This window comes from Thermobia domestica, chromosome 7 (genome assembly GCF_964235325.1).
Source record: "Thermobia domestica chromosome 7, izTheDome1.hap1.1, whole genome shotgun sequence".
NCBI classification, from domain to species: Eukaryota; Metazoa; Arthropoda; class Insecta; order Zygentoma; family Lepismatidae; genus Thermobia; species Thermobia domestica.
Genome location: NC_137460.1, coordinates 114,191,660 through 114,206,070, shown reverse-complemented (window position 1 = coordinate 114,206,070; position 14,411 = coordinate 114,191,660). Strand labels below are relative to the sequence as shown.

At 38.2% G+C, this 14,411-nt stretch overlaps 1 protein-coding gene across 4 annotated transcripts in view; it reads left to right on the top strand.

Annotated features, from left to right (window-relative positions):
- The window catches only part of LOC145690362 (cilia- and flagella-associated protein 44), a 253,414-nt gene that overhangs the window by 19,613 nt on the left and 219,390 nt on the right, over positions 1-14,411 (top strand). For 2 of the 4 annotated variants that reach the window (XM_081765185.1, XM_081765184.1), the window contains exon 4: positions 11,421-11,575. The exons of 1 other annotated variant lie outside the window; for it this stretch is intronic. In XM_081765185.1, the coding sequence (XP_081621311.1) occupies positions 11,421-11,575 (155 nt within the window). Of the gene's footprint in view, positions 1-11,420; positions 11,600-14,411 lie in introns of those variants that run through there. One more of the 4 variants, XM_081765187.1, reaches the window with a different exon arrangement.

Genomic DNA, 14,411 nt, shown 5'->3' with positions numbered 1-14,411 from the left:
ATTCGTCACTGCACACAACGTTTTTCCACTGTTCAATCGCCCAATGTTTACGCTCCTTACACCAAGCGAGGCGTCGTTTGGCATTTACCTGCGTGATGTGTGGCTTATGAGCAGCCGCTCGACCATGAAATCCAAGTTTTCTCACCTCACGCCTAACTGTCGTAGTACTTGGAGTTGATCCTGATGCAGTTTGGAATTCCTGTGTGATGGTCTGGATAGATGTCTGCCTATTACATTTTACGACCTTCTTCAACTGTCGGCGGTCTCTGTCAGTCAACAGACAAGGTCGGTCTGTACGCTTTTGTGCTGTACGTGTCCCTTCACGTTTCCACTTCACTATCACTTCAGACACAGTGAACCTAGGGATGTTTAGGAGTGTGGAAATCTCGCGTACAGACTTCTGACATAAGTGACACCCAATCACCTGACCACGTTCGAAGTCCGTGACTTCCGCGGCGGAGTGCCCCATTCTGCTTTCTCACAATGTCTAATAACTACTGAGGTCGCTGATAATGAGTACCTAGCAGTAGATGGCAGCACAATGCACCTAATATGAAAAACGTATGTTTTTGGGGGTATCTGGATACTTTTGATCACATAGTGTATATGGTATATATCCAAATATTAGGCCAAATCTTGTATTCGGAAACGGCTAAGTCTCATTGTTGTTGCATACGAGAGTTAAATGACAAATGAAATTATTTAGTTTAACGTCTCAGGGTTATTGTCGTTTCGGCTAAAGGGGACGGAGGATTGATTGAAAGTGAATAACTGTAAAATTATATTTTTGTGGCCTCCTGCCGAGAGTCAAACTGCGCATCACATGCTGCAAAGGCACATGCATTAGCCACGGGTACGAGAGATTTTCTGTAGACAGAGAGACAAGGGAATCAGGAAATGTGTTTCTATATACTATTTTTTTCTTTGTTTCTTCTTTTTTCTTTCTTTCTTATTTTTCTACATACTTTTAATTCTTCGTTGTCTCCCATAGTTCCGTGGGTAATTCAAAAATGGTTTTGAGTAATTCTTGTGGAATTTTAACAATATTTCTTGTAAAATTTTAAGGGTATAATGAAATAACAAACCTTTTCGGTACTTAATAGATATGTTGAATACATATATGTTTATATTACTGCAGTTGATAGGAACTGTTCTTTGTTTTAACGAATAATGTTGTGAATAATAATAATAATAATAATAATAATAATAATAATAATAATAATAATAATAATAATAATAATAATAATAATAATAATAATAATAATAATAAAGTTTTTGTTTCATGTTAAAAGGTAACATTTTTCAGCTATAATTCCCTTCGAAGTATTACTCCCTCTTAAGGTAGTTACGAGATATAGCGCAACCAATTGTGGCTGAAAGAAACTCAATTTTTTAAGTAGATGATTAGTGTTTGTGATAAAAACAACATAACTTATGTCCTACACTTTACGGCTTTGACCGCACACCACAAACTAAAGTTAAGGGATGCACTTCAACACCGTAGAAGGAATTCGTGCAAAACTACTGGCAATATTAGGTGGTTTCAGAAAAAGGACATCCTCGGTGGCTTTAAACACTGAAAAGATTGTTCGGATTTCTGTATGGTTTCCTAAGGAGACGATTTCGGTGGAAATAATGTTCGTTTATCTATAATATTTTTACCTAGTACAAGAACTTTCTGAAGCACTTCGTACAATTCTACATGTATTTATTTTAAACTTCCATTAAACGTTATAATGTATGTCGTATGAAGAGAAACAAAAAATACTCATTTTACTTCTTTTCTGTATTGTTCTGTATTTAAGTTTAAGCAAATATATGAAAAGTTTAACTTATTTACTAAAACGTAACTACAAGCGTTTTAGAGCAAGATGAGTACTTTTCGAGTTTTTGATTCCATTGTAGCATACGTTTTTTTTTTTTTCTAATTATTCCATTTATAAGTGTAAGGTAATGTATACCTTTACAAGTTGGTGCGAAACATACTTACCGATTTTAAAAGTAAATTTCTCTGTAACTAAATTATAAAATTAGGCAAAACATATTTGATACCTTGTGTGTACTACACGGGTCAAATGCAAATATTTGCAAGAACTGAAGTCCGGTATAGAACGTGCATTTTAGTTTTTATTATTATTATTATTTTTCCATTTCAAAGTGCGCGTTCTTCGCAAAGTTGTGTCAAGTTTTGAGATAAGATTGCCTAAAATCGTTGAAGGTGAGGGAAAAAACATGTGAAAACGTTGTGAAACAAATGTCATGAAATGTAGTCGGAACTAACATATAAATGAGAACATCACTTCTTCTCATTCAATAGTTCTTTATGGTAAATTGGTAGCTAGATTTTGTCACCATGTTCATTGTGAGCATATAAGGACTCATTAAAAAAAAAAAAAAAAAAAAAAAAAAAAAAAAAAAAAAAAAGCTATAATAATTCTAAAACTTAACTGTACATTATATTATGTCAGAGTATCAAACTATTATAATAATGTTCTGCCATAAGAAAAATTTCCGTGTAATCAACCACAATAATAATTCAATCATGTAAGTTTCGTAGAACTAAAAATTTAGTATCTTGAATGAAAATTAGTTGCGAGAAGTGATCAGAGAGTAAGGTTACAAAGCCTGCACTGAAACGTTTATATATTACTTCATACAACTAATACAGCCAATAAATAGTACGACATACATCAGGTTCCTTTTCGACGTAGTCTCCATAACGGTTGAGGCACTTTTCTCGTCATGGGATGAGTTTGAAGATTTTCTCCTGTTAAAAGCCCTGTTCTTGCGTGTTCAGCCGCGTTGTCACGAAATGTTTCACTTCCTCGTCTGAAGCGAAACGACGGTCTCCTAGGTGCTCCTTCAAGTACAAGAACAGGTGAAAGTTACTTGGACTGACGTCCGGGCTGTAGGAAGGGTAGTCGTTTATGTCCCAGCAAAAATTACTTCAACAGCGTATTGGTCTTCTGAGCTATATGCGCTCCTCTTCGGTGACGTTTTCTCTACCAGCCGCAAATTTTCGACACCATTCTACGACATACTGACGAGGCATTACAGTCTCTCCGTAAATCTCTACCAGCTGCCGATGAATTTCAGCCGCGGTTACATGTTTTGCCCACAGAAATCGAATAACTGAGCGGACTTCTTCGCAAGACCAGTCTTCTTAACGAGTCGCGATTTCTGTTTACCTACAACCAGCGCCGCCGCAGGTGACGGGTGGCTGAAACTCTGCATAGTTCTCCACCCTATGTATTTAAATTATCACACATTCTTCATTCCTCTATATTAGACGCAGCTTCAGAAATATCGGCCTTGTAACCTGTTTCTGACCCTCCCTCGTACATAGTGTTTGCACCTTTAATAGTAATTAAATTCGTAGAATGTAAATGCACGTATTTTACGCTTAAACTACCTTCTTTTTCTTAATTAATAGATTCTCTTCATTTAGAGAATTGTGGTTGCTCTATGTATAGACTATATAGACTACAGAGGTTGTTCATCCTACGTTTGGCCGATTTCGTTCCTTCCCCTCCCGGGCAAAATGGACTCACCCGACCTGGCTCGTGGCGTACTGCAGTGTTGTGCAGTGGCTTCCTGGGAACGGAGTTGTTTTTCCGCGCGGACGACTATAACGCACAAAACAGGACCATTGTTGTGAGTGTTATGTTAAAATTTATTTCCAAGTGTGTGTGTGTTCAGCTCTGTGACCAAAATGCCGCTCAAACTAGGATTAGGATTAGGATTTAGATTTCTGGGCTTTCAGCATCTAAGGCCATTTAGCCCTTCACGTATGAGGGATGACGTCCCTCGGCGAGCACACAATACGGGGAAAGGGAAGGAAGAAGGATGGGGGAAGGAAGGAAGCGGCCTGGGACCTATAAGTTAGTACCACCCCGGCATTTGCCTGGTGTGAATGAGGAAAACCCAGGAAAACCTCATTCAGGGTGGCTGGCCTGAAAAAGCGGTTTACACTTTTTCGACCGAGTGCTCCCACCGGGAACCGAACGCCGCTCAAACTAAGCCGGTTTTGGGAATGCTACGTTGCGGCTCTTTACGACGCCCACTTTAGTGTTTCTGTCATTAGAAAACAGTGCAAGAAGAATGGTTGCAACATCAGTTTAAGTGGAATAAAAATGTTATTAAAAAGTACAAGGGCAACGAAGCTCCACCATTTGGATCACCAACGAAGTTGCCTAGGAAGTAGGAATGCACCAAGGACACCTACACCATGCAGAGGAAACTTCGCAAAATGGCAATGCAAGAATATCCTCCAACACAAAGGTGTATGACTAATCGTTTTAACATGTCTTTGGGGACTGTGAGCCGGACGCTACACCATCAACTCAAGCTGGAAAAAGTCATGAAAGCTCGCGGCCATCTTCTCGCGGATGCTCACCAAAAGGAACGACAGTGTAACGCCCGGAAGCTGTACGAACGGCATCTGCCAAAACAAAGGTGGATGTACGTCGTAATGCTCGATGAAGCAGGGATTTACCTTTCCGACTGCGGCAAACCGAGAGCCATCACATACCTCACGATCGTCCCTCGCATTCTACAGAGAGATGGAGGAGGCAAGTGGTATACAGGTGATACCTTTCAACGAGGTAGCTGTTAAATCTCCAGATGCAAGTCCTGTGGACTATTGTGGATTTGGATTGCTGAAGCGGGCTTTGGGAAAACAGCGTGAGACAACTGTGGAAGGATTTGGAAAGCTGTGCAAAGGGAATGGGACAAGATTCCTCTCCCAGTTCTTCAGAGAAGCCTATTACAGTGGAAATTACGCTGTCGGGCTATTGTTAGGAACAAAGGGAAACACATCGAGCACTTACGGACGTGGCGCCATGGATTCTTCTAAATTTTTAGGTAAGTCGAAATTGGCCAAATGTAGACTGAACAACCTCTGTATATTTAGAGCACTGTGATCCCTGTACTTTTCCGGGAATATTATATTTGGGAAATATAATTGCTTAATGAAAAATGTGTAACTTAAAATTTAAAAAAAAAAAAAACTAATTTTTAGTAGAAATAAATACTGAAAAAAAGAACTTACCTTTACCTTTTATTTCTTTCATTGTGCGTAAAATCATATGAGGAGAGTAACATAATAAAAATATGTTTCTATGTTAAACATATCTATATAGTATCACATAGTAACAAAATATCTCAACAATGATTTCGTTTTCTATTTTCATTAGGCTTATTGAATCGAGTATTGTTAGCTTATTTTTATTACGTTAATAAATTCGAATTTTTTAAGAAATGATATATATATATATCATTATATATATGATATATATATATATATATATATATATATATATATAATAGTCTAATAAAATGTATGAGGTAAATTATTGTTGAGAAATACATTTTCTATTCTTTGTGTGAAAACATGAAAAACGAGTAAAACATATGAAGTAGTAATAGTCGAGTTTAAAGTTAAATAAAATAACAAAAACAAAAATGTTATGCAAACAGAAATAAACATAAAACGAAAACACAAAAGTTGTTGCAATCACCTAAGAAGGTGACGAAATATGAACCGCCTCGGACATCCATTTTATAGTTAGGTCTTTGTATGTTAACCATGCAAATTATGGACTCGTTACAACACTTTTTATTCTGGTAAATCACTGAAGGTGCGATTATTGACGTGCATTAGGCACGGAGTCTCATTAAGTTCTTCCATCTTCAGGGGAAATCAGCAAAGCAAATCCACAAAGAGACGAAAGAAGTCTATGGAGATGAAAACTCATTTTTTGAAATGGTATCCAAGTGGAAAGGGCAATTCCAAACTGGACACATGACCACCACTGACACTTCTAAATCCGGAAGACCATCTTTCACTGATGATGCCGCCTTGACGTAGAAAATTGGGGAGATCATAATGGAAGACAGGAGGATAACCACTGAAAATGTTACGTGTGAAATAGATATGATATGAGGGTCTGCCTGAAATATCGTTCACAACCAGCTGCATCTTCAGAAAGTGTAACACGGCAGGTGCCACGACTGCCCACACCTTTCCAGAAGAGAAATCACGAGGACGCTGCAAGAGAAATGTTGCATGGCTGTGAGGTGAATGAAGAGCACTTTTTCTCGAGACTAGTGACAATGGAAGAAAGTTGGGTTTATCTTTATGACGAAGAAAATGAGCAAACAATGGGAACAGCCCTTCTCCCCCCACTCCTAAGAAGGCACGGGTGCAGAAGTCTGTAGTCAAGGTGATGCTGTCCGTTTTCTAGAACTGTGAAGGGGTCATCATGACAGATTATCTATCTCAGGAATAAACTATTACTTGTACCTATTATTCCAATCTCCTGACTTAAGTTATGAGAGGAATTGAAGAAGAAACGTCGTGGATTTGTCACAAGAGGGGTGCTGCTGTTGTCCGATAATGCACCAGTTCATTCCGCCCATGCATCCATGATGAAGGCAATAGAATTAGTATATGAAATATTGTCTACCCCCACACTCACCGGACCTAGCGCCGCACACAGAAATGAAGCGTCCACTCAGAGGATGCTGTTTTGACAATAGGGATGACTTCTGAGGTTGAACTGTGGGTTTCAAAGCCAAACTGCAGACTTTTACAAAAGGGTTTACGGAAAGTGAAGTACCGCTGCCAAAAATGTGTCGCTAGACACGGTGACTACATAGAATAGGATTAATACCATCATGATGTCGAGAGTTCTCCAGAGTAGATTTCTCCTAGGTGATTGCGCGAACTTTTTGATATCTCCTCGAATCTCCTGATAAAACTAATAATACGAATAAAATAGGTGTATGAAAACGGAGAGAATGTTATGTAGTCAGTATAGATTATTAAGGCCGGGGTTCGATACGTGGATAGGGTGGAATGTAAATATCTTCTCTCTTTCTAACGGTTGAAGAGTCTGACGGAAGTATTATTTCCTTTCGGGTAGTTATTTCTTTTTTTTATTGAGATAGGTTACAGTAGGTATTATATCCTATTACAGTACACTAGGTATTATATCGTATTACAGTGCTCATCCTTTATGACAGTATACAGTGGCGGATCCAGGGGGCTATAGGGTCTATAGCCCTCCCCCCTTGACGCTCAGGTATACACTGGATAAAATGGACTTCAATCCTGCTTTACACTGGATAAAGCGGCAAACTATGGTTTAGCTCCTCCCTTGATCATATCCTGGATCCGCCACTGATAGTATATATATATATACGAGGGTTGGGGCAAAAGTCATGGCAACTATTTTTTTTCTTGAAGATACCAGTCTGGTTGGAAAATGTAACATATACAGACGAAAGAACAAGGTGTAACTACATGTGTGGACAAAGAATAGCACTGAAATATCGTAACACACTAATTTATTACGGTAGTATACAGGGCAATATGGCCTTCACGGTGCAAAAGAATGACAACACAGTACGCATAGTTTGACATGACAAACCTGGGCCTAAAGACCCTCAAAGTAGTCCCCTGCTACTTGCACCACACGCTGCCTACGATGTGGGAGGCTCTGAATACCATCCGCCTCAGCATTTGCCGCACCATGTGTGAATCGGGTCACCTGTTCGCGCACAGCATTAGCAATGTCCTCGCGTGTTGCAAACCGCCTACCACGTAGTGGTTCCTTAATCTTTCAAATGAGATCAAAGTCACAAGGCGAAATGTCAGGAGAGTACGGTGGGTGATCCAATTCTTCCCATCCCCAACGTCGCAGTAGCTGCCCTACACACTCTGCTTTATGTGGTTTTGCATTGTTGTGCAGGATTATTGCACTGTCCACAATATCCAGACGTTTCCCGGAACGCTACGTAGTACCTGTCGCACCAGGAAGGCCCTGTAGTACTGCGCGGTCACTGTTCTGCCATGTGGAAAAAAGTGACAAACAATGACACCCTTGAAGTCATACGCGACGATCACATCAATTTGACTGGGGAAGGATTCTTACGGAACTTCTGCCTCCTTGGTGATCCAGCATGTTGCCACTCCGCGGACTGACGTTTCAGTTCTGGTTCGTATGCTCTGGCCCAAAATTCATCGATGGCGCTTATTCGTGTCAAGAATTGATAGCCATTCTGTTGCCAGCGTGCAAGGTGGTCGGAGCATATTGCATAGCACATCCACCTTTGAACTTCGATCAGTGCATGCGGTACCCACCGAAATGCGATTTTGCTTAGTTGCAGCTCATTACGCAATATCCTATGGACGGTGCGTTTCTCGATGCCACTTGCCTCCGTTAACTCCAGTAGTGTCCATCGTCTGTCTTCATCCAGGAGCTGCTCGATGACGGCACGTGCCACGTCGGTCCTCACACTGACAGGTACTCCCGAACGTTGCTCATCACAGGTCGACACTGGAGGACGTCCTTGCTGAAACTTTCCTACCCACCGTGCTACTGTCCGCTATGGTAAGACATTATTCCTAAGGGCTTCCACTAATTCACTGTGACATTCCATCGCATTTCTTCCTCGGAGAACGGCTATTTTGATGTAAGCGCGCTGCTCAACACGGATTACATCCATCCCGCACGACACTCACCAACTGACTAATTTCACAGTGCTCGCTGTGCCACTACCAGCTATCACAGAGCCATCTATTATTCTGCATACACACTATGCCTGCAGAACTTCCACACGACACATAGAAGTTTGTGATCCGCTCACATATCTATAAGAAAAAAAATAGTTGCCATGACTTTTGCCCCAACCCTCGTATATAAATAGATTTACTTCTAAGTTTCTCAGGACAGTCAATATAAATATCATAGAACTCTCCATTTTTGTGAATTTATTCTAGGTTGCACTCTTTTCTTTGTTGGTGACTTAACAGATTCATCCGTGTATTTGTACACGAAAAGAAATTATAATAATCTGTTCTTATTTTTCTATTCAGCACAATTACGTTTAAAAGCTTCAAAACAGTTCAGTACAGTTTAGTTTGTAATTACATATTTTTATACAGGAATAGATAGCATGTCATGCAATATTCTTTAAAAGTTACCGTCTTAACATTTTTAATAAGTGAATAAAAGTTCTCAGTCCTGGGGAAAATGTTTGCTTGTACATAAGATACTGCAGAAATTTTAATTGGATTTTTTTAAAGAGTTAGTTTCTGGTTTCTATACAAAGACCCATGTTCAAATTTGAAATCGAATATGGTTTTGACATTTTTGAAGAGTTGCTTATTAAATCTTATAATGAACCCAAAATTCCTGTTTGCTTCATTTATTATGATGTCAATGTGGGATTTTAAATATAAACTTCGAACTGATAATTCAGTTATTTTGTCATCGTTTAACTGTTGCATTCATATTTTTTCAGAAGTTCATTTCAATTATATTAATTTGATATATTTAAAAGTATAAGTCATAACAATTTACGGATATATTTTATGCGTTTAAGACGTAATGTATGATTCATACATATAGGAATAATCTAAGGCTTCACCCTTGTGGAACTCCAGATAGTTGGATTCACTGCCAATTTGTTTTCCTTATATACAGCAAATTGAACTTGGTTCTTCAAAATTGATTGCTGATAATTAATTGACTCCATTAAATTCTTCTGTTCTATTCTTCTAAATGGTTCTATCAAGTGGCTTTGCAAAATTTGTGTATATAAAGCTTGCTTGCTTGACCTCCTTGATCTAATGCACTTGCTATAAAGTAGTTAACACTCCTGAGAATTGTTACTGTCGATCCGCCTTTCACAAAACCATGCTAATATTCTAACATTTAATAATTTTGTATGGTTTTCAATATGTTTACAAAAAATATATTTAAACACATTTGCAAAAATATTTAGTATAATTGCAGGTTTGTAATTTTGAATATCTTTATCATTATTAGAATTGTATGTATATTATTTGAGGAAAAGGGTTATTCTTTAAGTTGGTATCTGAACGAACAAGGAAGTAAATGGAATTGTATACCAAATTATTATACATTCTACTATATATCCAAAATAAAAACTTGTTAAATAAGTGCCCCATTCTTGATTCCTCAGAAGGATATCCCAAACACTTGATCACCTCTAATATTCGGTGCATCAAAAGGCCGAGGTTATACGCTAACTCCGTTGGGAACAAAGATACAAAAAAGAATAAATAAATAAATAAATAAAATAAAAGATTAAAAAATAAATTTAAAAAAAATAAAAATGGGAAGAGAGGAAAATTGTCGAAAATATCTGGTTTTCAATTAATAATGGTGGAAATTTTCCAATTGCACCAGCAGTTTCCGCTTCACATTGGTAAGGTGTTCTATGTTAAGTGAATAAGAAACTTTTCCGGTTCAGCAAGCTGTTTGAACGGAAGGACACACGGGAAAAGTGCACATTGTTCTGTGACAAACGTAGAACACATCGAATCTGTTTCTCAACAATGTTGTATTGTTGATATGATAAGGGCCCAAGAGAACAGTCTGCTGAACTGACAATATGCTTTCTTAATTTACCATAGACGACTTATGAGTGTGGAGTCCAAACGTATGGTGAAATTGGAAAAATTCCACCATTTTAGGTTGAAAACCATTTGTTCCCAAAACTTTTCTCTCTTTGAATTTTTTCGTATCTTCGTTTATAATGGAATTGGCCTATGATTCCGAGTTTTGATACATCCGGTATAAATGTTTGGGAAAAAGAAAGTTGTCTCTCGACAAAGGTATGGTACATGTTATCTAATTGATGTAACGTGTAACACGCGGGGGACTTTCTTGAGTATAAATGTAGAGGAGAGACTCATGCGCAGTTGTGAATGTTTTCCTGCCCGCAAAAAGCATCAGCCGCTGGCAGTTGGCTAACGTGTGAAGACGTGTAGTGGGCGGCCGTCGGATTTCAATTGTTTTGTAAAATGACAAAAAAAAAAAAAAAAAAAAAAACTTGAGCAGCGATATTGGATAAATTTTGCCAAAAGCTTGGCGATATCCAAGCGGAAGCCATACAGTCGGATCGGTGCACTCAATATTGAACGAGAATTTGAGCATGAGAAGAGTTTCCGCGAAATTTGATTCAGGTTTTCATCGCCAAACACACCATTGCTGTGTGTCGTCAGGTTCTTTACTCACCCCACATGGCTCCGTGGGACTTTTGGTTATTTTCCAATCTGAAAATACCACTAAAAGGGATCCAATTTGAGTCATGAAAAAACATCAAGCGTAATGCGACGACATGGTTGCTTACCATTCCAGAAACTGCGTTCTAGAAGTGTTTCCAACATGGTGAGCGTTGGGAGAAGTGTGTATATTACCAAGGAGATTACTTTGAAGGGGATTAGTGTTTCGGATTTCCAAGTCAATAAATACATTTTTGCTAACCAAAAATTCGTTCTTTTTGAATACACCTCGTGTATATATATATATATATATATATATATATATATATATATATATATATATATATATTATTACTGATTTAACTACATCTACTTTCTTCAGGTCAATCCAAAGTATCCTCATTTTGCCGTGGCAGAATGTGGACGAGACAGAAATGATCGAGATCCTCCGATTTTAATTTATGAATGGCCTAGTCTGGAGTTACTTTATGCCCTCCATGGAGGAGCAGCGGAGATATATACTCATATCAATTATAAGTAAGCATCTGATAAATAGTTTATGTAAGTTTCTTTTCTATTTTATAAGTAAATAGTTAAGTTAAGTAATCAATCTTTATAATAGCATCATTTTTGCATATATATATATATATATATATATATATATGTAAACACCCGTTTTATTCACCAATTGCAGCTCCAGGCGATTATTCCCAAAAGTCAAATTCTGCTTCAACGGGTCCTCCCCTCTGGTTTTGCGGTTAATGCTCTTGCCTTTGGTACACATTGTCCTGGGTTTGATTCTCGGTGGGAGAGCATTGAACACATTAGTGGTTCGGATTCCACCTTAAACTGTAAGTCCACGCTCATATAGTGTCAGTGCTGAACAGAAACGCTAAACTTCAATAAACAAACAAACAAAAATCCATGTCAGGGTCGCCATTTTGAATCTGTGCTTAAAAAGAAAGGAATCATAATTACGAAAGTTAACAATATACAAAAAAAAAAAAAAAAGTTTTACAGTGGAATCGAAAAAGCTGTGCAACAACGCCAAGGATAGTGCGAAACCATGAGAGGCACATCTTAAGAACTAAGGATGAATAACAATAATCAATTAGCTTCAATTCTTAGCTTTTATTATACTAGTCTCGGAACATAGGAGACATGCTATCTAACACTCTTGACTTTCCATCCAGATTTGTTTTCAATTCCATTACGTTTCGAAAGCAACTCATTGCTGTCACCCTCAGAGTTCAATTAATGTGAACACTGTAGGTTATCAGAAATAAAAATTCAATAGTCACATTGTACAGTTACAGAAAAGAAAACATGTGTAAGTGCCTTAGTGAAGTGATTTTTATTCACAAATAATTTCAAGGACTTCTCTGTTCTCTTCTTCGGGCCGTTGTAATTGCTAGATGAGGCATCCTTCCATTACTATGAAGAGTGTGATGCTGGGGTTTCAGGAGGACCTAAACATTTGTTTACTTCTAGCCGCAAAATGAGGACGTTTGTATTCTATACATAACGTCATATTCCAGGGAAAAAAATATATATTCGAAGCATTGCCGATAAGTATCATTCAAAATGTTCTGTACAAATGTTTACGTGCTTTCATGCCAATAAGCAAATTCAACTCAAGTGTAAGATTAAACCTGAGGACAGGGTCAAACATTCTGCTTTTGCCACTTTTATGCACAACAAGATTAATAACGATGATACTTTTCTAAACCGTATATGTGTAACAGATGAGACAAGAGACCTCGGTGGCTCAGTGGTAGAGCACTCACCTCTGTTACATAGGGTCCCTGGTTCAATTCCAGCTCGTGTCACGTGAGCTTTGTGGTGGACGAACCTTCCAGTTTCCTCCCCTCTCTTCACTCCACCTTTTCATTCAGTCTCATCATCACCGTTTCCTTAGCCTAGGTGCATAGTCATGGGAGATGTTAAACTAAAGAGAAAAATAAGACGGCATTACAGAGATGCATATAACGTCTTTCATTGTTTAATTTGAGGATCAGACTAACCCAGTGCAATTCACTTGTACGCCCCAAAGTGAATATTAGTGTGCTGATCTATGACCATATTCTTCTTTTTTTTCTATTTTCTTTTCTTCTTTCCTTTCTTTCTTTCTTTTCTGTTTTAATGGACAACAACAGTACTGAATGTGCCTCAACTTTGAGCATTTCTCCAGCTTTCGGACGTGGAGAAAGAAACCAAAATTCAATTTAGACTGAGTTCCTAATTTTGCACAGTTTGTACATGAAACATTGAACAAGAAATTCTCAACGTCTAGAATGCGGACCCTTGCCTCATCGAAGCTTTGATCATGCTTGCTTGACTTTTCTTCGTAAGGATACATCAAGAACATGTTTGTATGTTGGAGTATGGCGTTTTTTTCATCACTGAGGCTATGTGAGACATGGATTTATAGTTTAAGATGGAATTCAAATCACTATTATGTCTTCAATAATCTCCCACTGGGAATCCAATCTGGGATCTATTGTAACACGATTGGATCGTGTTGGGTTCGGTTCCAGTTCGGGGCAGCCGTTCTTATGGCCTGCAGGGTCTAATTCTTGTTCGAGCTAACCATTTTTGTGACTGGCAGAGTCTGATCCTTACCTGATCCCATTCGGGATAACCAAATCTTATAACTCTGCTGGAAACAACTCCCGTTCAAAACAGCTTACCTGTGGTGGATTTTAGTAATTGGCATGAAGAAGGCATTCGCAACAAAAATGATGATACTACAATAGAGAGTGCGCAAACCTCCAAGTTGGATCACGAACCAAAATACTGTTTCATTGAGGTTGCGACTACGAGCGCCCACCATCATTGCCACGCCTGCTGGCGATAGCAGAATGAATACAAGTTACTAAACATAACATCCACCATTTTGGGTAGTGATTGTGCAGAGATGCTGTAAAGATAATTGCACATAAAGAAATAGATTGTATGTAAATTTTATTCAATTAACACAAGTTATGTATAATACTTACTTTTATGACATTACAATTTTTGTTAATGATTTTCATTTAACATGTACCAAAATACCATGAGCCCAAAATTTTATTAATGTGGATTTGATGCGATGAAATTATTATATATTTTCTTAAGAAAATGATGCACTACGAATGCCGGCTGAAATTTGCATTACACGATGCACTAGCATTAAACACACGCTATTTTCGTATCACACTTGACTACACTATAAGTTGATGGATTTGGGGGGGGGGGGGGGGAATCATGTAGCTATTCTTCGAAAAAGAAGGATTCCTTGGTGCTTCTTGTTGATCGTCGAACAGTTATTATTTAGGTTCCATAATAGTTATCACTCTTTAGTTGTGAGTGCAATTCGTCCTTTTACCTGTGT